A 23,348-nucleotide genomic window follows, 5' to 3' on the forward strand; every position below is an offset into this window, starting at 1 on the left:
GGGGGAGCTAGGGGTATTTTCATAATTTTTAACAGTTTAGGGGTATTTTGGTAAGTTTGGGTTTAAGAGGGTCAATTCAAAATGCTGATTGAATGGTGGGGATTTTGGGTCAAGACATGGAGGGTGGAGATGGGTCTGACAATACACAATGGTTTTATGTGTGTGAAGTGTGAACCGGTGAGATTGGCCGAAACATCTTTTTAGATGAATGGGTAATTTGAAGTAATTCTGGCTGAGATTTGGTAGGGTGGCGTTTTTGAAGATTCTGGATTGAATGGTGGGGTCAAATTGGCCCAACTGGGCCCAACTCGGGAAGATCTGGAAGGGGAAGTGATTCATTCAATTTAGGGCCTCAAAATGGAATCTTTGTGCGATGAAGGGGCAAAGAAAGGTAATTATGGTTGAAATTTGGCTGGATGGGGTTTTCAAGTATCTGGGATCTGGTGGTAATGTCTAATTGGCTCAAGGGGGGTCAAGATTGGGAAGATTTGGAAGGGTAGTGATTTGGTCAATATAGGGCTTTAAAATGGAATCTTAGTGTGACAGGGGGAAAAGCAAAGGTGTTTTTGGTTGAGATTTTGTAGGTAGGGTTTTTAGGGTGTCTAGGACTTGATGGTAACATCTGATTGGTTTTGGGGATCAAGATCATGGGAGTTTGGGTCTACAAAAGGGTTTGAAATGGAATCTTAGATTTATGAACAAGTAAATGTGAGAATTTTGGGTTGAAAATTTATGGGTAAATGTTTTGGTGTGTCTAGGGTTCAATCATATGGTCTGATTGGTTTAGAGGTGTTAGGATCAAGGGGATCTCGGTTGTGGATGTTTAGGCTAACGAGAAGGCTCAAAATGGAACCTTGGTTTAATGGAGGGGAAATAGAGGAATCTTGGTTTGAAATTTCATGTGTAGGTGTTTTGGGAAGTTTTGGGTCTAATAATGGTGTTGGATCTAGTTGTCAAGGTGTAAATAAGGGTTAATCGGGGGCCATCAAATTGGTATTGGCTAGATTTAGAAGAAAAACAACCTTTCGAAATAAATGGATTGATTAAAAAAGTGCAAAAAAGTGAGAGAGAACAGTAGAAACAAAGAATCAAGGAGAGAGAAGAGGAACTCCAGAAGTTTGGACTTGGGGATTCCCTTGGTAAGGATATCAGCTAGCTGTCCTTCAATAGAGATAAATGGCAGACAAACTTCTCCAGAAGCCACTCTTTCTTGGATAAAATGTCTGTCAACTTCAATATGTTTAGTCCTATCATGTTGCACTGGATTGTGAGCAATGTTGATGGCAGCCTGATTATCACAATATAACAGTAATGGCTTATCATACTCAACACCCAGTTCTTCCATCAAGGGTCGAAGCCAAAGTAGCTCAGAAACTCCATGAGCCATGGCTTTGTACTCGACTTCAACTGAAGATCTAGCAATAACTGATTGTTTCTTGCTCCTCCAAGAGACAATATTACCTTCCACTATACTACAGTACCCAGAAGTTGACCTTCTATCATAAGTGTTTCCGGCCCAATTAACATCTATGTAAGCCTCCGGTTTCATATGACCATGCTTGGCAAATAGAATTCCCTTTCCAGGAGAACCCTTTAAATAACACAAAATTCGTTTTATTGCTGCCATATGAGTGCCCCTGGGAGCATGCATGAACTGGCTAATGCAGCTAATAGAAAATGCAATGTTTGGCCTAGTCATGCAAAGATAGAGCAATTTCCCAAGTAACCTTTGGAAGACTCACTTATTCTTCAACAGTAGTCCATCTGAGGCAGAAAGTTTGTGACTCGTATCAATAGGAGTAGCCACTGGTCTAGCACCCATCTTCCTTATTTCAGTGAGTAAGTCAAGCACATATTTTTGTTGAGAGATAAAGATCCCATCCTTAGACCGAGCTACTTCTATGCCAAGGAAATACCTCAATTCCCCTAGACCTTTGATTTCAAACTCTGTATGAAGGAAAGCTTTAAGATCATTAATCCCTGTTACATCATTACTAGTCACAACTATATCATCAACATAGACAATAAGATATACCACCAAAGAGTCTCTCCTCTTCACAAAGAGGGTATGATCAGACTGTGTCTGTATGTAGCCAAAGCTAACAAGAACAGCCCTAAACCTTTCAAACCATGCCCTAGGTGACTGTTTGAGTCCATAAAGAGATTTCTTTAGCTTGCACACCCTTCCCACCATATCTATGTCATACATCCCTGGTGGAAGAGACATATAGACATCCTCATGTAACTCTCCATTCAGGAATGCATTTTTCACATCCAATTGGTAAAGTGGCCAATCTGAATGTGCAGCCAGAGATAGCAGAACCCTCACAGAGGTCATCTTTGCAATAGGAGCAAAGGTCTCCAGATAGTCAATCCCATATGTCAGTGTATAACCTTTTGTAACCAGCCTAGCTTTGTACCTTTCAATGGTGCCATCAGCGTGGCATTTGATGGTGAAAACCCACTTACAGCCCACTGGTTCCTTCCCTTCAGGCAAATCAACCACTTCCCATGTGTCATTCTTATTCTGGACATCAATTTCTGTCCTCATAGCATCCCTCTATTCTGGAACAGTAAGAGCTTCTGACATTGACTTGGGTATTGGGTTAGAATCAACAGAAGAAAGATAGCCAAAATATGAAGTTGATAGAAAGCTATAAGGTATTTGGAAATGCAATGTGTAGTACACTTTCTTTTACCTTTCCTGATAGTAATTAGGATATCATGATCTGGGAAAGGGGGCTCCAAAGGGACTGTATCAGTACCTGTTGTCTCTTTTGTAACTGGAAGTGTATGAGGCTCCTGTGATGTAGTTCTCTGCCGCTGGTACAACCTGGGATTAAAGAGAGGATGAGGAGGTAACGGAGGAGGAATAGGAATATTGGAAGGAGAATGAGATGACTGTTCTTCCCTAGATTCATTGGAAATAGAAGAAGGCTCAAAAGAGGACTCAACTGGGACAGGAAGGGGGAGAGCAAACAATTGTGACCAATTTTCCCCCTTTGGACAATGTTGTTCCAGAGGAGGATCATAGAAAGGAGAGGGCTCATCAAAGGTGACATCCATTGAGACATATTGAGTTCTAGATTTTGGATCAAAACAACAATAACCCAAATGCGATTTATCAAAAAAAAACAATAACCCTAATGTGTGGAGGCATAACCAAGGAAAATACACTTGTGGGCCTTTGGTTCATACTTGTGTCTCTAGGCACGTGGAATGTGAACATAACAAGTACAGCCAAAGACACAAAATAGAATAGGAAAAAGGTCCTTACCCGGATGAAGGAGACTAATAGGAGACTTAAAACCCAACACTCTCGATGGCATACGGTTAATTAGGTAGGTTGCAGTGAGAACAACATCCCCCCAAAATCTTGTAGGACCATGTGAGGCAAATAGGATACTTCTTAGCAAAATGGTCATTTAGACCAGCCCCTTGAACCTGGACTAGTCTCCTGCTTTCTTCACTACTTACCAAGGCATAGGCTTGAGACAAAGAAAAACTATCCTTTCGGATATTTTGTTTTGTGATGTCATACTCGGGATTCAACTCGATCAAGAATTCAAAAACTCTGTTTCTCTCTACTAATTTTCTGTAGGTTTCAGCATCATTAGTACTTTCCTAGACAACAGTTTCCATCAAATCAATTTCTTGCCAAAGAGATTTCAGCATTGTGAAGTAAACAGCTAAAGGTCTCTCTCCCTGCCTTAAAATTATTCACATCACCTCTCAGCTTATATGCCTTGGCCACATTTAGTTTCTGAGGATAAGTTTTAGCAACACTATCCCAAATTTCCTTTGCTGAATTCATTCATAAGAAGTGTTGACTGATTTGGGGCTGCATAGAATTTACTAACCATCCAATGACAGTATAATTTTCTTGCATCCATTTTTCATAGGATGGATCATCTTTCGTAGGAGCTTTCTTGCTCTTGGAGATATACCCCCACTTGCCTCTGTTGCAAACATGAATCTTTACTGATTGTGACCATGCCAGATAGTTGGTTCCATCTAGCTTAAATGTTGTCACAGCCAGTAGAGACTCAACAGGTACGATTACCCCCTATGTAATCGTACCTGTTAACTGCGTCACACTCGGAACCCAGGAGAAATAGAAAAAAAATCTAGCCGCTCCTTGTTCAAGATGAAGAACAAGGAGCCTTTTAACCACTGAGCGCCAAGGTCAAACTCCCTATGGGGCCCGCAAGTAGAATTCTCCAGTTAATTAGGGTTTTGGGCAGAACACCAGAGACTGTCGGAAGGATGACAAAGACAACCTTCTTCTCTCCAAAAAGCCACTAACAACTGGGTTGAAGAAAAAATTTTAACTAATCATTCGATTCAGTTCTCCATATACACTGGGCCTGCTTTGATACCAAGAAGAAAAACAACCTTTTGAAATAAACGGACTGATTAAAAAAGTGCAAAAAAGTGATAGAGAACAGCAAAAACAGAGAATCAAGGAGAGAGAAGAGGAAGAAGGTGGCAGCAGTAGGGTTCTCAGAAGGATTTTCGAATGTAATCCTCTCTTACACGCTAATCCTTTTCATTAAACTTAATTTACTGTAATTACAGAGAGACCCTTAACTGGGCTGTTAAGTTTAAATAATCATAACATAAGTATGGCCCATTTTGAGGCCCATTACAACATAAAACATAAACAAAAGAATAAGAAAGCAGTCTATGGGCCATTCGGCCCATCCTCTCTACAGATTTAATGGTGGATCGGGGGCTTTTAGGCTGAAATCCGGGTTCTTGGGGTTTTTTGGTGTTTTAGAAAGACCAGAATGGTCTAATCGGGTGTTTGGGGGGAATCGGGAGCTCAGGCAGCGGACCAAGCAAAAATCGGGTGTTGACATAGGCATGGAAGGAACTGGATGCCTCTTGTAATAAGCCTACAACTGTTGATGACTAAGAGGAAGAGGATAATCTATAGAACCAAAATGATGCAAAACAGAGATGGGTGGTGCAAGTAGCTTAACAACATGCTCAAAGAAAGAAATATTTTAAAAAAATGACATTATGGGAATTGCGAAGATGACGGACTTTGGGATCATAATAGAGGAATCCCTTATGTTCTAGGCTATAACCCATGAATGCGCACATAGTTGATTGTGCAGTTAGTTTTGTGCGTTCATGAGTGGGAAGATGAACAAAGCATACACAATTGAAAACATGAAGCATGGATAAGTTGGATGAATGATGAAAAAGTGCCTTAAATGGAGATGAAGATGCCATTGGTTAAGGGAGGATGATGGTACACAAGCTTTTTCCACTTGGTAGCAAATGGAAGGAAAAGAAGAAATGTCGTTTCTCAGCTAGAGTGAGTAAAAGTTCAGGACTGTTATCAGTCTTGAACCTTAATGGATTTCAGGTTCGAAAATAAGAAGAAAGGTAAAGAGAAAAGAGGAGGAAGAGGGAGGAGAAGCAGTAGAACACAAGAGTTGAAAAGGAGGAGCAGAAGCTTAATGTTCTGCCGCCGCCACTTTAATTAATATTTATAGGTTATGCTCATTACATGGAAAGGACAGATCTGCCCTTAGTCTTTACATAACAAATAGAGCAAAATAAGACTGAAATAAATAACAACTGAAACAATTAAATGACCAATAGCTAACCCTAGGAAGACTAGAACACCTTGTACCCTACGAACACAGTGGGACCGTAGCTGTGGGGCCCACATCAGTGTTCTCTACACTCCCCCTCAAGTTGGGAATAAATGTTTATCATTCCCAACTTGGATAGATCCGCCTCTAGCTTCTTACGTGGTACAGCTTTGGTGAGGATATCTGCTAGCTGCATGTTGGAGGTGATGTATGGGAGACACACTTCTTGTGATGAGACCCTCTCTCGTACAAAGTGTCGATCAACTTCAATATGTTTAGTTCTGTCATGCTGCACCGGGTTGTGTGCTATATCAATAGCCGCTTGATTATCACAATACAACATCAGGGGCTTCTCATACTCAATACCCAACTCCTCAAGTAGTGATCTCAGCCAAAGAATTTCAGCCACTCCATTAGCCATTGACCTGTACTCAGCTTCAGCACTAGATCGGGAGACAACACTCTGTTTCTTACTCCTCCAAGAGACCAGGTTACCTCCCACAAGAGCACAATATCCAGAGGTAGACCTTTTGTCATCAACACTCCCAGCCCAATCGGCATCCGTATAGACTTCCACCTTCATGTGGTCATTGTTCTTGAACAGTATACCTCTTCCCGGGCATCTCTTCAAGTATGCTAGTATTCTTTCTGCTGCTAGAAGGTGCGTGGTTCTAGGAGAATGCATGTACTGACTGACAACACTAATTACATAACTGATATTTGGCCGAGTGAGACATAGATATAGGAACTTTCCCACTAACTGCTGGAACATAACTTTGTCTTCAAGCAGCTCCCCACTCTCTGCACTAATCCTGTGGTTTGTTCAATGGGTGTATCTGCAGGTTTGACACCCAGCTTTCCAGTTTCAGCCAACAGATCTAGAACATATTTCCTCTGAGAGACAAAGATCCCCTGTTTAGATCTAGCAACCTCAATACCCAAAAAATACCGAAGTGTACCCAGATATTTCACCTCAAACTCTTGATGAAGGAGCTGTTTGAGGGACTCAATCTCATGGCTGTCATTTCCTGTCACCACAATATCATCAACATATACTGCAAGTAGTGTCAGTGAGGACTCCACCCTCTTGATGAACAATGTATGATCTGACTGGGCCTATACATAACCGAACTTCCCAAGGGCTAGTCTGAATTTGTCGAACCAAGCTCTAGGTGACTGCTTCAATCCATACAATGCCTTATTGAGCCGACAAACCTTCTTACCTGCCTCTGTATTATAGAATCCAGGAGGCAACTGCATGTAAACCTCTTCTTGCAAGTCCCCATTCAGGAAGGCATTTTTAACATCCATTTGGTACAAAGGCCAAGTGTAGCTTGCTTTAGGGGATAATAGGACTCGAATGGTGGTCATCTTGGCTACCGGGGCAAAGGTCTCCAAATAATCAATGCCATAAGTCTGTATAAACCCTCTTGCAACTAACCGAGCTTTATACCTCTCAATGGATCCGTCTGCATTATGCTTCACAGTAAATACCCATCTGCATCCAATTGGTTTCTTTCCTTTGGGCATATCAACTACCTCCCAGTTGTTATTTTTCAACAGGGCATCCATCTCAACCTGCATTGCATCTTTCCATTCCGGGACAGATAGGGCCTCTTGCACTGTTCTTGGAATAGGGACATCGGAAATGGAACTAAGGTAGGACCTGTAGGTAGGAGATAGGCGATCATAGGATAAAAAACGGGAAATACGGTGGGCTGTAGATGTGGTACAATGTCGTTTCCCTTTACGGACTGCAATCGGAAGGTCAAGGTCATCTATAGGAGGTAAAATGGCAACAATATAGGAAGTCTCTGTGGGCCCTGGGATTGTAATACCTGGACCTGGAGTGCAGATGAGATTGGAGCTGGCCTGGACTGCTGATGATCGGGATCAACCTGCCTGCACCGCCTGTGATAGACCCTCAACTCCTGATCCCTTTGACCACCCTCACCATTGCAGCTCCCCCTCAACTCCTGATCCCTTTGACCGCCCTCACCATTGCAGCTCTCATCACCCAATGGAATAGGTAAAGGAACTACCCACCTCTCACTGCTCTCCCCCTGAAGACAAGGACTCAAACCCCTACTCTCACTGCTCTCCCCCTGAGGAGAAACCCGAGGACAATAGGGTGTCTCCTCAAAGAAAGTGACATCCATGGAGACAAACCTCCTCCCTGAGACAGGATCATAGCAGCAATAACCCTTTTGAATTTGTGCAAAACCAAGAAAAATGCATTTGGAGGCCTTGGGTTCGAATTTGGAGTGATGGGGTCCCTGAAGCTGAACAAAGCAGGTACAACCGAATGTTTTAAGGGGAATAGAAAACAACTCCTCATGTGGGTATAGAAGGGAAAAAGGAGATCTCATATCAAGAACCCGGGAAGGAATCCGATTAAAAAGATATACCGCCGTGAGGATAGCATCACCCCAGAAGCGAATAGGGACATTGGAGGTAAACATAAGACTTCTAGCCACCTCCAAGATGTGCCTATTCTTCCTTTCTGCAACCCCATTCTGCTGAGGTGTATGAGGGCAAGAGCTCTGATGGATAACCCCATGATTAAGAAGGTAAGATGCCAATGGTTTAGCAAAGTATTCCTTTGCATTATCAGATCTAAGAACTTTGATCTTGGCATCAAACTGGGTTAGGATCATTTGGTGAAAGTTTTGGGTCAGGGTGGGAACCTCATCTCGTGAATGCATAAGATAAACCCAAGAAAAACGAGTATGGTCATCAACAAATAACAAAAAATATCTATACCCACCCATAGAAGGGATGTGATATGGCCCCCAAACATCCGTATGCACAAGATCAAAAGGACGATTACTCCTTTTATTACTCAATGAATAAGAGTTTCTACAATGTTTAGCAAACTCACAGCTTTCACATTGCAACTGGGACAACTCAACAGACTCTTTAAGGACCGAAAAGACAAATGACCCAATTGGTTATGCCAAAGCATAACCGAACTCACACTCTGGGAAACAAGTGACCTCTTATCCACTGACTCTTCCCGATGAGAACTCTCCCCGAGCAGATAGATCCCATTCGTCTCACGGCCAATCCCAATCACCTTCTTCATCTCCAGGTCCTGAAAAACACACCGGTCAGGGAAGAAAGTTACTGAGCAGTTCATGTGTTTGGTAATACTACTGACTGAAAGAAGGTTAGCATCAAGCTTAGGAACATGTAAGACAGAAGACAAGGAGATCGTATCTGATAGCTTGATGTCACCCTTCCCAGAAATAGGAACCAGGGAGCCATCAGCAATAGATACTTTATCCCTACTAGAAGACAAATGGTAAGTGGTAAACAGTGAAGGCAAGCTAGTCATGTGGTCGGATGCACCTGAATCTATTACCCAACAAGGTTCAGTAGTACCTGGAGCTGAGGCATGGTAGGCTGAAGCTCGAGTACCTGAATTTACGATTGTAATCTGACCACCCATCTCAGAAACACTACCATAACTGATGTTCCCAAAGCTGCCTTCTGCCTGATTCTTAAACTCCATTTCGGTCAAGAACCAGAAGTCTCAAAATTAGGGTTACTACAGTCAAAAACAGCACTGGACTATCAACCACAATCACAAAATCAGTATAGAACCAATCTGTACTCACAGTAGATGTACATGAAACAGGTATAAAACTGATTTGAAATCAATAACCACACACAACAGCAACAGTCCGAACTGTTTTCACCCCCTTAGAAGAGTTTGAAACCCCAAAAGAAAACTGAAGAACAGTTTGAAGAACAATCTGATATGCTGAAGCCGAATTGGGGTTTTAATCAGTCCTAAAAGCAAATTCTCAGCCATACACTCCAGACAGTACCGTACGAATAAGGCTTGTAGTAGGGTTAATATGAAACCCTAAAACTGATCAATGTTGAGGAGAGAACTATTAGGGTTTGCCGCAGTATTAGATCACAAGGTTCAGTCCAGTACTAGGGTTTGCTGCAGGATTAAGACAAAACCCTAGAGAATAGAAAGATAAAACCCTAGAGTGGTTTGGCCGCCCTTGCTAGATAGGTCCAACCTATCTTCTCTCTTCTCTCAGAAAATAAAAAACTTACAATAGGATGTTGTTCGCTGCCTTCCAAGGTTACCCGAACCCTAGCCTTCTCTGATTCTTCCTGATCACCAACTCGCTGCAACTGTGGCAATTCTTCAAACCGCTGCTAATCCTCTGGAGATCTCCAAGAACCAGTCAACGAACTCTACTTTCTCAGCTTCCAGCCTTAGATGGTTCTCATGTGGTCGGCTGGACTAGACTCACATGAGAAACCCTAGCTTTGATACCAAGTAGAAGTTCAGGACTATTATCAGTCTTGAACCCTAATGGATTTCAGGTTCGAAAATAAGAAGAAAGGTAAAGAGAAAAGAGGAGGAAGAGGGAGGAGAAGCAGTAGAACACAAGAGTTGAAAAGGAGGAGCAGAAGCTTAATGTTCTGCCGCCGCCACTTTAATTAATATTTATAGGTTATGCTCATTACATGGAAAGGACAGATCTGCCCTTAGTCTTTACATAACAAATAGAGCAAAATAAGACTGAAATAAATAACAACTGAAACAATTAAATGACCAATAGCTAACCCTAGGAAGACTAGAACACCTTGTACCCTACGAACACAGTGGGACCGTAGCTGTGGGGCCCACATCAGTGTTCTCTACAGAGTGGAATGGACAAATTCTATCTATATTTTTATCCATTTCAATTTAATTATAAATTATAATTATAATAAATTATAAATCGCAAAGGCGTGACGTAAGGCACTCTACTGCCTGGAGACGTGAGGTGAAAAGGTGTAAGCCTCTTGAGCACAAGGTGTGAGCCTCCTCAAAAGGGTGTTGAGGGGGTCTAGGGGGTGAAGCCCCTCAGCCCAGACTTCCTTTCCTTTCCTTTCTTTTTCTTTTTCTTTTCTTTTCTTTTCTTTTCTTTTCTTTTCTTTCTTTGAGAGGCACACACCTCTGGTGTGCCTCATGTAAGAGGTGTTTGAGGTGCACATCTCTGGCACCTGTGGTGCATGCCTCAGAAGCATAAACACTTCCATCATGCGCCTCAGGGTGTTTTGAGGGTGCCTCCAGGCATACACCTCTCACACCTTTTAAAACATTGATATATACTGAAAAATATTCCTATCTCTGTATGGTTACTCTCCTTTACCTTTTGTTTTCCTTTATCCTTTTAATGCAAAACTCCATTCATCACTAACATTATAATATGAGGGATTTTCACTAGGTGACATGAAAACAGCATCCTATCACCCGCTGTATATTTGTATTGATGTGTGTGTCTTTGACAATCTTTCTCTCACATTGTACATGTATATAAAGATATATTTGTATGCACATAAGTGTGAGTTTTGTAAATTTACATATTTGAATATCCATACACTTATATATAGAGAAAAATCTATGTAATTTTAGTATTCATGCATGCATACAATCACAAACATACAATTTCTGCTTGTTTATTATAGATATATGGTTTCTACAGGGTACACTTTCGGATGGGAGGGTAGTGGCTGTGAAGCAACTCTCTGTGGCATCCCAACAAGGAAAAAGTCAGTTTGTAACAGAGATTGCTACCATATCTGCAATTCAACAGCGTAATCTTGTGAAATTATATGGATGCTGCATTGAAGGAGAAAAGCGCCTCTTAGTCTATGAGTATCTTGAAAACAAGAGCCTTGATCAAGCACTCTTTGGTATGAACCTGTTAAGAACTTTGTTCTTTCACCTTACTGCAACTCTAGTATATGGAATACAGTAGAAGCTATAAGAATCATGTATACCCAAATGGTGCCACTGGTTTTCAGGGAATACCACTTTACATCTTGATTGGCCAACCCGTTATAAGATATGCTTGGGAACAGCAAGAGGGCTAGCTTATCTTCATGAAGAGTCAAGACCTAGGTTTGTACACAGAGATGTTAAGGCTAGTAATATTCTTCTTGATGCTGATTTACATCCCAAGATTTCAGATTTTGGTTTGGCCAAGCTGTATGATGACAAGAAGACCCACATTAGCACCCGAGTTGCAGGGACAATGTAATTACCTGAAATCATTTACTTGCATCATTTTTCTGTCTTAGTTGTTGACTCTTTATTTGTATGTATCATTAGAAATATATATAACCAGTTAACCTCAGCTTTGGTTAATGTATGTGAAGTGGCTATCTCGCACCAGAATATGCTATGCGTGGGCATCTAACTGAGAAGGCTGATGTGTTTGGATTTGGAGTTGTCACTCTAGAGATCTTTAGTGGGCGGCCAAATTCTGACCCTAGTTTGGATCGAGAGAAGATATATCTCCTTGAATGGGTATGAAATAAATAAAAGATGAAATTTATTGTTTTGGGAACTCGTGTCTTTTATATTGACATTATGTCCTCCAATGTTTGTCATTTTTGTTTGATCGTTTAGGCATGGAATCTACATGAAAACAACTGTGAACTTGAACTTGTTGATAAAAAATTGAGTGAGTTTGATGAAGAAGAAGCCCGTCGACTTATAGGAGTAGCTCTTTTATGCACTCAGACATCACCGGCATTTCGGCCCTCCATGTCACGTGTTGTGGCCATGCTTTCAGGAGATACTGAAATTAGCAACGTTACATCCAGGCCTAGTTATTTAACAGAATGGCAGTACAATGACATCACCAGTAGCTCTGTGAGTAACTCGATGCCAAAATCAACTAATGATCAATTCAAGATGTCATCAGATTCAAGCATGGTGGATGAACCAAGCCCCTCCAGGCAAAATGATGATTCTCAACCAATGATCCATAGTATTATTGGAGAAGGAAATTGATAATTGGTTTCCATGTTATCTGATATTTGTCATAAATATCAATTTTCTAGCAGTTTTCTACTAAGGTACTTCTCTTGCACATTAGTAATTCTTTTGGAAGAAAGTATTTGAAATTAGTAACTTTATTTCTTGGATTAAAAGTCAGATTATGTTTTCCAGTTCTTGGAACTTAAAATGTTAAATTTGATATATATTTCAGGTCCACAGGTCTATAAAGCTAGGGGTAGACCAAAAACGAAATTGTTTAAGTAGTGAGAGGTGATTCAAGATCTGTAATTTAACAATGGATACAGTACTCAACAGAGTAGAATGGTGGAAGAATACATGTAGCGATCTCATTTGTTCAGGATAAGGTTTGAGTATGAATAGCTAGATCAATGCTTCAATGTTTCATCATTATCATTGTAGAGATAGTTGTTAGTGTTTTGTCCCACACTTTATTTTTGCTAATTTCCTTATGTTATTTCATGGCAGTTATTGGTAGTTAGGCCATATTTATTTGTTTTGTTTTCTTATGAAGTTATTAGGGGTATTAGAGGAATTCTACCTATTGTTTAGGTTACAAGTATAATTAAGAATTAGTGGGAAGGCCAGACATAACTAACTGCACCCCTTCTCTCTCTTCTCTTTGGTTCTGGGTTGATCTTTCTTCTCTTTTCTCTCTGAAATCACATCAGAAAACAAACCTTTTTTGTTTCTTTTTATTCAAGTATCATCATCAGTGATGGGGTCAGCTGCATGAATCTTGTTCCCCCAATCAATTCTGTTTGATGTCATAGCATAAATTTCCTAAGGGTACTTCACAGTGATGGAGAAGCTCATTTAGAATAGAGGCTAAAGTATTCTTCTTTGGTAGTCTTGGTTACAGTAGTTATCTGTTGAAGATTCTGGAGGACAGGAGGACTTATATTTTCCTGGACAAGATAGCAATAGAATGGTTCAAGGATTGTGTTGATCAGTTGATGGGACAGTGTATTTTTACAGAGCCAGGGAGGCAGGGAGTGGATAAAAGAACTTGAAAGAGAACAAGAGGAGATTCGTTGCAGAGTTGAAGGTGAACAGAAGGGGATGATATCTAAGTGCTATGGAACTTGGATAGAGTTCTAGACCATGAACCATTTGCATCCCTGAAGGTTGGAGGTCTTCTGGGTGAAGGTTTTTGGAAATGCTTTGGTTATTTCTAGAGATGAAAGTTCAAGTAAACAGAAATGCAGTGTCTTTAGGCCTGAAGGAGAGGCTGTGATAGAAGGATAACATGGCATGCATCACAAGTAATTCCATGCCAAAAGTTGTGGCAGACCAATGCTCTGAAGATTGGAGTGCAACAATGGTGGTGTCAAGAGGAACAGTTTCTATTGGTTGAAAGGACATGGAAAAGCCTTTATGAGAACTAAAAAGCGAAATGAGTTTAAACCTCTTTGAGGTGGATAGGGTTTTGGTTTTCATCTCTCCTCTGCTCATTGAAGTTGGCTTGGTTGGTCTTCCCTTCAACCTTTGGATGGAGAATATCTTTAGGATGATTGAGGAGACGTGTGTAGGTTTTATCAGAACAAACTAGGAAATTTGATTTTGAGCAATCTTCAGTTTGCCTCCATAAAGTGGTAGGAGATAGACCGGAGAGGATCCCTTGGGTGGTTGAGGTAATGCATGATAGGATCTGCTACAAAGTTTGGATTTTGTCTTTGTTGTAGTTGTAGGTTTGGAAGGAGTGGCTCAAGGTGGAAGATGATTATGTGGCAAGAGCTCTGTCATGTGGAGTTTCACAAGTGGAGCATATCAAATTTTTTGAGAACTTCCCCACTAAGGAAGCTGTTTTGACAAGGAAGTCAAGGGTCTCAACTCTCGAGTCAGTTTCTTGCCTTGCAGAAGACATAAGGTCCTCGAAGAGCGTGGGACCTGTCAAAGAGTGCAAGGGCAACATGGAAGCATTTGACCCTTGACAATTGTTGAGGGGGGAATGGTTCAATTTGTAGTGGGGCTTTACCTTTACCAACTGTATGCGTTAGTATGTGTAAAAATGCAATGCAATTGGTCACATTAGGGCTGATGTCTGTTGAGTGATGGTAGACAAATGATTTGTTCTATCATTGTCTTTTGTCAAGTAGTTTAAAAAATAAGGTCTCGTTGTAGTGGAAACAATTGGTAAAAGAGGGTGTAGTCAAGGCTTGTTCAAAGTGGAGGCTTTGAGGGGGAGCAAAGATATGATGTGTAGAAAGTTTCATGCATGGAAAAGTGTGAGAATAGGAAAGGAAAGATAAGTGGGAATGGGTGGTTATGAGATTTGTTAAAGAAGAAGGTTCAAGTTTTCAAGAGATAGTGTGGTTCCAATTGATTTAATGGTTATATTGAATCCTCTTGAAATTAAATAAAAATAGAATAAAATAAGAGGGAAAACCAGTAGAAATTTTCCCTAGAAGTCTCTGCTTGAAAGAGAAAGAGGAGAGAGAGATATGAGAACTAGGGATGAAAGCAATAAAGATTGAGAGTCAGTTCATCTCTCTAAGTCTCTCGATCTACTGCCCACTTTTTTTGATTTACTAATAAATAACCAATGACAACTTCACCCCTAACTAAGAAAGGAGAGAAAACTAACATAATATGAAATCCTAACTATACCCTTGCTGATCATAAATAGAAAAGATAAATACACTTCAACACTCCCCCTCAAGTTGGAACATAAATATCATAAAGTTCCAACTTGTTACAAATAGAATTCATTCTTACACGATTTACACCTTTGGTGAAAAGGTCGACTAATTGATTTCTAATTTCACATAGGGTGTAACAACTTCTCCACTTGCCATCTTTTTTTTTTCTCAAAAAATGATAATCCACTTCTATGTATTTGGTCCTCTCATGGAATACTAGGTTTAGTGGATATGTGGATGGCAGCTTATTATCACAAAGCAATTTCATAGGAGAGGAGGGTATATCTATCCCAATTTCCTATAACAAGTGCTTCAACCACACCAACTCAAGTAGTATGAGCCATAGTTATATACTCTGCTTCTGTACTATTTCTAGCAACAATATTTTGCTTCTTGCTTTTCCAGGAAATTAAATTAGTCCCAAGAAAGGTGCAGTAGCTTGTGGTGGACCTCTTATCTATGTTGGACCCTGCCGGGTCCACATCTGAATACCCTTCTTGGGACAACTCAGCTCCCTTCTTATATAACAACCCTCGACCAGGAGCACCTTTCACATTACCTCAATACCCTTATAGCTGCTTCTTAGTGGTTGGTTTTGGGATTTTTTATGATTTGACTATGCACATCCACTCTAAATGGAATGCCTGGTCTTATAATGGTGAAGTAAATGAGCTTGCCAACTAGTCTCCTATACCTCCTTGGATCTTCCAAGGGCTCCCCTCACCATCTGAAATCTTTACATTTGGATCAATAGGAGTGTCAACTGGTTTAACTCCTAGTAATCATGTGTCCTTTAATAAGTCTATAACATATGTTGGGAAAGGGAGATTCCATATTTGGATCTAGCAACTTCAATACCCAAGAAATATTTCAAGTGTTCCAAATCCTTGGTCTAAAATTGTTGATGTAGAAGCTGCTTAAATTCCTTAATTTCCCCACCATTACTGCCTATAATGATTATATCATCAATATAAATTGCCAAGAGGATTTTCCTGGTTGGTTTCTCTGCTAAACATTAAATGGCCCACACTACACTACTTTAAGCCTAATGTTTCCCACACTGCTAAATCTACCAAACCAAGCTCATAGTTACTGTTTTAACCCATAAATAGCTTTCTTGAGCTGATACATTTTACCTTCCTCCCCTTAAGTGACACCTTGGAGGTTGCTCCATATACACCTTCTTAAGGTCACCATGGAGGAATGCATTCTTGACATTAAGTTAAAACAATGCCCAATCAAAATGAGCAACTAGGGAGATAATGACACAAATGGGGTCCATCTTGGCCACTAGGGAGAAGGTATAATTTACTTCATATAACTAAGTGCAACATTTAGCAACTAGTCAAGCTTTGTACCAATCCACTTTACCATCAGGACGAGGTTTCACAGTATAAATCCACATTACCATCGCCTTCTTCAAGTTAGGAGAAATAAGAGCTTCCTTGAGAGAATGAGGGATAGAAATAGAAGACAACAAAGATAGGAATCTCATTAGCAGGAGATAGATGTGCAAATGATACATAACAAGATATAGGGTGATCAATACATGCATGTTTACTTTTATGGAGTGTGATGGGAAGATCAAGGTCAGATGGACTAGTCAATGGTGGCGGCGATGGTGGCAAAGCAGGAGCTAAAGTGGGATAATCAATTTTTTTTTTTTTTATGAATGAGTTGGATAATCAGTTCCTTGATGCCCTTTGTGACTCACACTCTTAGGAGGTGTATACTTCTCTTGCATCATTTTGGCTAAATATGAGGCTAACAACATCTGTTGAGGCAATAAGGAGAGTTAAGGAAAGAAGACATGGAAGAGGACCCAATAGGAGAAAAGAAAGGCATAGTCTCAAAACATGTCATATCGGGGAGTACAAATGACTTAGAAAGCTGTGGATGATAGCACTTGTGACCTTTCTGAGTATGAGAATATCCTAAGAAGATACACTGTAAGGCTTTGGTGTCAAGCTTATCCATTTTGGACCCTAATTGGTGAACAAAGAAGGCACAACCAAACACAAGGGGAGAAAGTGAGAAGGGTGGAGTAGATGGAAACAAGAAGGGAAAAACTCCACCAAGAAGTGATTATGGCATACGGTTAATTAAGAAACAACCTGTAAGAACTGCATCATTCCAGTTGTAAGAACTACATATATCAAATAAGAATAAGTGTGATAAATGGAAGTTGTTTTTATGGAAGTTGAAAATAAAATATAAAATTTCAAACCAACTCAAAAATGAAATTGTTTTCCTGGTGATGGGTCAACAATTCAACCACTTGGGTTATATGTGTTGTCCTTCGATATAATTAAATAATAAAAATTAAAAAACATAAAAATATGAAAAAGTTAGAAACTCTGTAAAAAATCATTTGGACACATCTCTAATATTTCATATTAATTAATCATATGAAAAACTAGACATGATAACTAAGAATTGTTTTTAACTTTTTATTGATGCTATAAATAAAATACAACTTTAAACTCAACACAAAAATGGAGTTGCTTTTTGTTTGGTGGTGAGTCAACAATTTAACCATTTGGGTCAAATGTGTCAACATCTGATGTCACAATTAAATTAAAAAACCAAAAAAATATGAAAACAGATAAAAGTATTAAAAATACAAAAAATGGTAGAAAACAATTAGGCACATCTTGAATATTGTACAGGATTCTACTATGATACCGGAAAGACATCAAATCTGAAAATATTCTTACCAATCAATCAGTATCATAAACATGTTAACCAATCAGATGGTATTTATCAAAATTTATGGGTGGGCTTTGATTTGTCAAAGTTCTTCCGGTACCATGTCTTTCAGTATCATAGATTTTCCCTGTACTGTATATTCATCATATTAAACAAAAATAAGTATAAGAAATAAGAATAATTTTTATAAACAAAAAAATATAAAATAATTGTAGAAAATTTTGATAACATATTATTTACTATCATCATCATTATCAAAAAAAAAAAAATTGTCACATGCAAAGCGCATGCCCACTTACTAGTCAAGTAAAAGCCCTTCCAAGCAATTCATTTGATTCTTCCTTGAACATCTGATTTCATGAGCATTCAGCATTAGTGATGTAGATGGAGTGCAATATAGGTCTGACCTATATCTAGTCAATTCATAATTATGCTTATGCACTATATTGGAACTAATTTTAACATTGACAGCTTATTTTCACAGATGCAAACTTTTCAATCAAGTATGGTGGTCTAGCCATGGCATCTACTTCTGGCCGACTTTTTGATAGAGAAAATGAAACTCTGGGACCAGCATCATATTATGTAACAGATACCCAAAAATGGGGAGTTAGCAATGTTGGACTGTTCAATGATAGAAAGACCCCAAGCTATTTCCAAAACACCTTATCACAAATTTCAGGTGCAGGTATTTTAACCACTGAGTTCTTCCAAACATCAAGGCTAACTCCAGGATCACTAAGATACTATGGCCTAGGTTTGCAGAGACAGGAATCATTGATGCAAGCCCAGATCATTGGAAAAATCTTGGCAGGCGTGTTTTCGACATTTAAATACGGGTATACATATTACATAATAGTGGGTTTATGTCCTAAATTTCAGGAATCCTCATTGTTATTCCAACTCATTTCTAATTTATTAGAGTATAAACAATAAAGCTTATTGAGGTTTTTTGTCCACAACCCAAATGATTTACTAAAAGAAATGGCCAGAGTAGAATCTATAATTATTATTTTTGGATCTTGAGCTCATTTCAGTCATTGAATTTCTCAAATTTATCTTACAGAATACCAGAAGTAAACCAAAAAGCCAGTTTGTTGATGTGCATGTTCTTTTAGTTTGTATATATACTTGATGCTATGAGCTAAGAGATTTTCTTGGTTGTTGAAACTATTTTTTTAATTTTTTAGGGGAATCGAGAATTAAAAGGCTTGGATATAAGGAAGGAGACAGGCGGAGCCTCGACTTTTGCTGTTCAAAAAGACTTTAAGGCAAATGTGTCTGAGAATTTTCTTGAAATTCATCTTTTCTGGGCTGGAAAAGGTACTTGTTCCATACCTGAACAAGGTTACTATGGACCATCTATCTCTGCCCTGGCTGTAACATCAGATAATATATTAGGAATTGATGGATGAATCTATTTCAATGAATGGATGTAAAGAATCAAGTATTCTTTTATTTTCTCTAAATTAATGATTATGGATTTCTTGGACAGACTTCACACCAAATGTAAGTGGCCTTCCACCAACAACCACAGGAAGTAAGGGAAAGACAGGATTGATTGTTGGACTAGTAGTTGGTGTTGCAGCTGCAAGCCTACTGGCAGTTATAGTTTTTTACTTAAAAAGGAAAAGATGCCAATGAGGATGAAGATGGTAAAATATTTTAATTTTAACATTGGTTAACTGGTAAATTGGTAATGGTGGTTTCTTTTTGTTTTTTTCTTTTCCTTTTTTAATTTTTTGACCCACTCCTCAGGTGATACCCAAGTAATAATAAGATAAAAAAAAATATCTCTCTGGCTGTGATGTTGTCTAACTCAGTTAGATTTAAGTATAAATGCTGAAAGACAAACTAAACTAAATTTTCTCAATTTTGATGCTCGATAAGCTGCAACCTAGAGCAGGCCATTGATCCTACATATAGTAGGTTATATCTATTTGGTTTCAAGAGCCCCTGATTAAAGTTATAATCCACATTTTTGTGTTTATTTGCAGTGTTTATGGGAATAGGTCCCAGATCAAACACATTCAGTTATGCTGAGCTGAAAAATGCTACAAAAGACTTCCATCCGAAAAATAAGCTAGGAGAGGGGGGCTTTGGGCCAGTTTACAAGGTAAGTTGCATTTCATCTACCAATCTTATAATTAGCTACAGAATAACATAACATCATAGTTAAAAGACTTAATTTCTCCTTTAAAGCTCAAAGCTCAGGGTTAGTATGATGATCGTAACATTAGGAAAAATAAGTGAGCTTCCATGGAAATTTTTGGCTCATTTCTTACTATAGAACAGGACATGGAATTATTGTTTGACATTAGAATGCATTGGATTTTAATAGGTGGCATGAAAAGAGCATTATTGTACACCTTATCTATCATGCAGATATGCATGAATACATATGTTTACATAAATACATAAGTATACAAACATAAAGAGGGGAGTTAAGTGGTTTTAGTATCTATGCATGAATAACATTCACACAATTTCTAGTTGTTTGTTATACATATATTGTGAATATTTGTATCTATGAGTGTGTCTTTGAAGGTTTCTCTGTCATAGTCTGTATGTATATGAATGCATGCACATAAGTAAATACATACCCACATAAAGGATCTTGGTTTCATGTTCTTTAAATACAATTACCAAAAAAAAATGTAGTTTAGTATATTTTTTCAACCAAATTCTTCCTGTTTGTATACATATATACTGACAAAGAGTTCAAATTGAATTGCATGGTTTCTACAGGGTACCCTTCTTGATGGGAGGGTAGTGGCTGTGAAGCAACAACTCTCAGTGGCATCCCATCAAGGAAGAAATCAATTTGTAACAGAGATTGCTACCATATCTGCAGTCCAACAACGCAACCTTGTCAGATTATATGGATGCTGCATTGAAGGAGGGAAGCGTCTCTTGGTCTACGAGTACCTTGAAAACAAAAGCCTTGATCAAGCCCTCTTTGGTATAAACCTTTTCAAGAATTTTGTTCTCTCACCTTGAAACTCCATAAATTTATTCATATATATGGAATACATTAGGTGCTATAAAGATCATGTATATCCCAAATGGTCCCACTGGTTTTCAGGGAAGACTTGTTTGAATCTTGATTGGCCAACTCGCTATGAGATATGCTTGGGAATTGCAAGAGGGCTAGCTTATCTTCATGAAGAGTCAAGACCTAGGATTGTACACAGAGATGTCAAGGCTAGTAATATTCTACTTGATGCTGAGTTAAATCCCAAAATTTCAGATTTTGGTTTGGCCAAGCTTTATGATGACAAGAAGACCCACATTAGCACCAGAGTTGCAGGAACAATGTAATCATCTGAAAGCATTTACTTGCATCATTTTCTAGCTTGAATTACTTTCTATTTATATTTATGATACTTAATCTATATAACCAAGTAACCTCAGTTTTGGTTATTGTCTGTGAAGTGGCTCTCTCGCACCAGAGTATGCTATGCGTGGACATCTAACCGAGAAGGCTGATGTGTTTGGGTTTGTTGTTGTCACTCTAGAGATCATTAGTGGGCGGCCAAATTCTGACTCCAGCTTGGTCCAGATAAGATCTATCTTCTTGAATGGGTAAGAATGAATGGAATATGAAATTTATAGTTTTCAAGTTTGTTTTAATCCATTACCAATGTTTGCAATTTTTGTTTGATCATTTAGGTATGGAATCTACATGAAAATAGCCACGATCTTGAACTTGTTGATCCAAAATTAAGTGAATTTGATGAAGGAGAAGTTCATCGACTTACAGGAATAGCCCTGTTATGCACTCAGACTTCACATGCACTGTGCCCCTCCATGTCATGCGTTGTGGCCTTGCTTTCAGGAGATATTGAAGTGAGCACCATCACATCCAAACCCAGTTATTTAACAGATTGGCAATTTAATGATATCACCAGTAGCTTTTTGAGTGAGAATTCTTTGAGGAAGTCAATGTCAGAGTCAATTGACAGCCAATTCAAGACATCATCAGATACTACCGTGGTGAATGAACCAAACACTTCCACCGAAGATGTTTCTCAACCAATGCTCCATAGTATCATTGGAGAAGGAAGGTGACAATTGGCTTCCATGTTAACCAAACATGTATCATAAATGTCTTGTTTTTCTTGCAGTTTCCTACTAGAGGAAGGTACTTTCATTGTGCAGCCTATTTGTTGTTTCAAAACTAAAAACAAAAATTTGTTATTAATGTTTCAGAAAATATTGAGTAGCCTATTTCCTTTTAGTGTCAAATTGAATTCCATCACAGGGCAGCATCGGTTTACTTCTGAATTTAAAATGCAGTACTTCAGCATTTCGAGTAGTTCAACATTTGCCATTGCAGACATTGCCTTAACCTCAATAACATCACTGAGCCCAACCTATTATCCAGTAAAAGAATCCAACGTGTCTTCTACCTAGTAGCTACTTAAGGTCCAATGTTAACAACCGATCATTCTCATTTTCAACAGTACTCACTAACAGCACACCAGTGGATTGACAACCTGAACCATAATATACTTGAGTGGGGTTAATTTCAAAGGAAGTAAGGTCCTTGAATATGTTTTATTTTCTAACATGCCCCCTCACACGAAAGCCCATTGGGCTTGAAGTGTGGACAGCACAGGTCCACCCATACCTTGTGCTGAAACTTAATTAATTATAATGGGGTGACTAGAATCGAACAATAGGCCACTTGGTCAAAGTGGATCTGATACCATCTCAAAGAACTATTCAACCTAAAAGCTTAAGCTGTTAAGTGAGTCATTGAATAGGTTTTACTCTCTAACAATGTTTTACTTACTGTCTTGCTTACAATAAATGTACTACTTCCAATGTGAACTGTAAGGACATTTTAACTTCAACATCAATGCATGAGTATTGGAAAAAAAGAAAGTTTCCTCCGTAAAATTACATAGATTCCTAATGAGATCTTAGTAATTTACACACCCTTAACAAACCACAGAAATGGCCGAATATATACAAAAAATAAATTGAAGAAAGTCCATTTTTTCCATTCTAATAAATCATTCTTCCAACTATATACTACAAAGAAGAAATACTAAGGAAACAGAGTATTATTTTAAGTTCACCTAGATCAGAAAATTCAAGCAAATCATCATAAGTAAAGAAAGAGAGAAAACAGAGAATCTTATGTAAAGCAAATTAGTAACAAAAAGGAATTAGTAAAGAAAATGAAAGGAAAAAAGGGGAAAAGCAGGTCTAATCTGAGCACAGATATAATTATATTGCCACTATAATAAACTATTGAATCAGGCCTAGCTTAATCTGATTTCTTTTTTATTTGTTTCTTTCGTTATTTTTATCTAGACCATAAAGACTGGCTCCATCAAAAGGAGCCAGACCAATCCAGAAGAAGCAGACCAGGCTGGCCATAGGAAACCCATTTGAAGACTTCATAGTTCATATGGACTAGCTGCCCATTTGAAGACTTCATAGTTCATATAAACTTCTGTAACAATGCCAATAGAGTCCCAAGATCTGTCTATAAGCACAGTCCCTGGATCCTGATAGAAAGGTAATGTGAAGGCCAATTATCCAGCCCTAAGCTTC

At 38.8% G+C, this 23,348-nt stretch overlaps 2 protein-coding genes across 4 annotated transcripts in view; both read left to right on the forward strand.

Annotated features, from left to right (window-relative positions):
* LOC104588289 (putative LRR receptor-like serine/threonine-protein kinase At1g56140) overlaps positions 1-19,573 on the forward strand; it is a 71,329-nt gene extending 51,756 nt beyond the window's left edge. For 2 of the 3 annotated variants that reach the window (XM_019196122.2, XM_088891764.1), the window contains 8 exons: positions 11,108-11,318; positions 11,430-11,661; positions 11,784-11,934; positions 12,037-12,488; positions 12,623-12,776; positions 18,265-18,619; positions 18,971-19,103; positions 19,276-19,573. In XM_019196122.2, the coding sequence (XP_019051667.1) occupies positions 11,108-11,318; positions 11,430-11,661; positions 11,784-11,934; positions 12,037-12,423 (981 nt within the window). In that variant the 3' untranslated portion in view covers positions 12,424-12,488; positions 12,623-12,776; positions 18,265-18,619; positions 18,971-19,103; positions 19,276-19,573. Of the gene's footprint in view, positions 1-11,107; positions 11,319-11,429; positions 11,662-11,783; positions 11,935-12,036; positions 12,489-12,622; positions 12,777-18,251; positions 18,620-18,970; positions 19,104-19,275 lie in introns of all 3 variants that reach the window. The other variant, XM_088891763.1, reaches the window with a different exon arrangement.
* Positions 18,165-21,851, forward strand: LOC109113900 (putative LRR receptor-like serine/threonine-protein kinase At1g56140). Its single transcript, XM_088892247.1, has 10 exons — positions 18,165-18,180; positions 18,265-18,468; positions 18,818-18,888; positions 18,971-19,103; positions 19,276-19,359; positions 19,778-19,896; positions 20,529-20,742; positions 20,866-21,097; positions 21,216-21,336; positions 21,453-21,851. Exons 1-10 carry the CDS (start codon positions 18,165-18,167, stop codon positions 21,849-21,851), a joined length of 1,593 nt encoding a protein of 530 aa, XP_088748373.1.
* Positions 21,852-23,348: the final 1,497 nt, after the last annotated feature.

This window comes from Nelumbo nucifera, chromosome 7 (assembly GCF_055504915.1).
Source record: "Nelumbo nucifera cultivar China Antique chromosome 7, China Antique-T2T, whole genome shotgun sequence".
NCBI classification, from domain to species: Eukaryota; Viridiplantae; Streptophyta; class Magnoliopsida; order Proteales; family Nelumbonaceae; genus Nelumbo; species Nelumbo nucifera.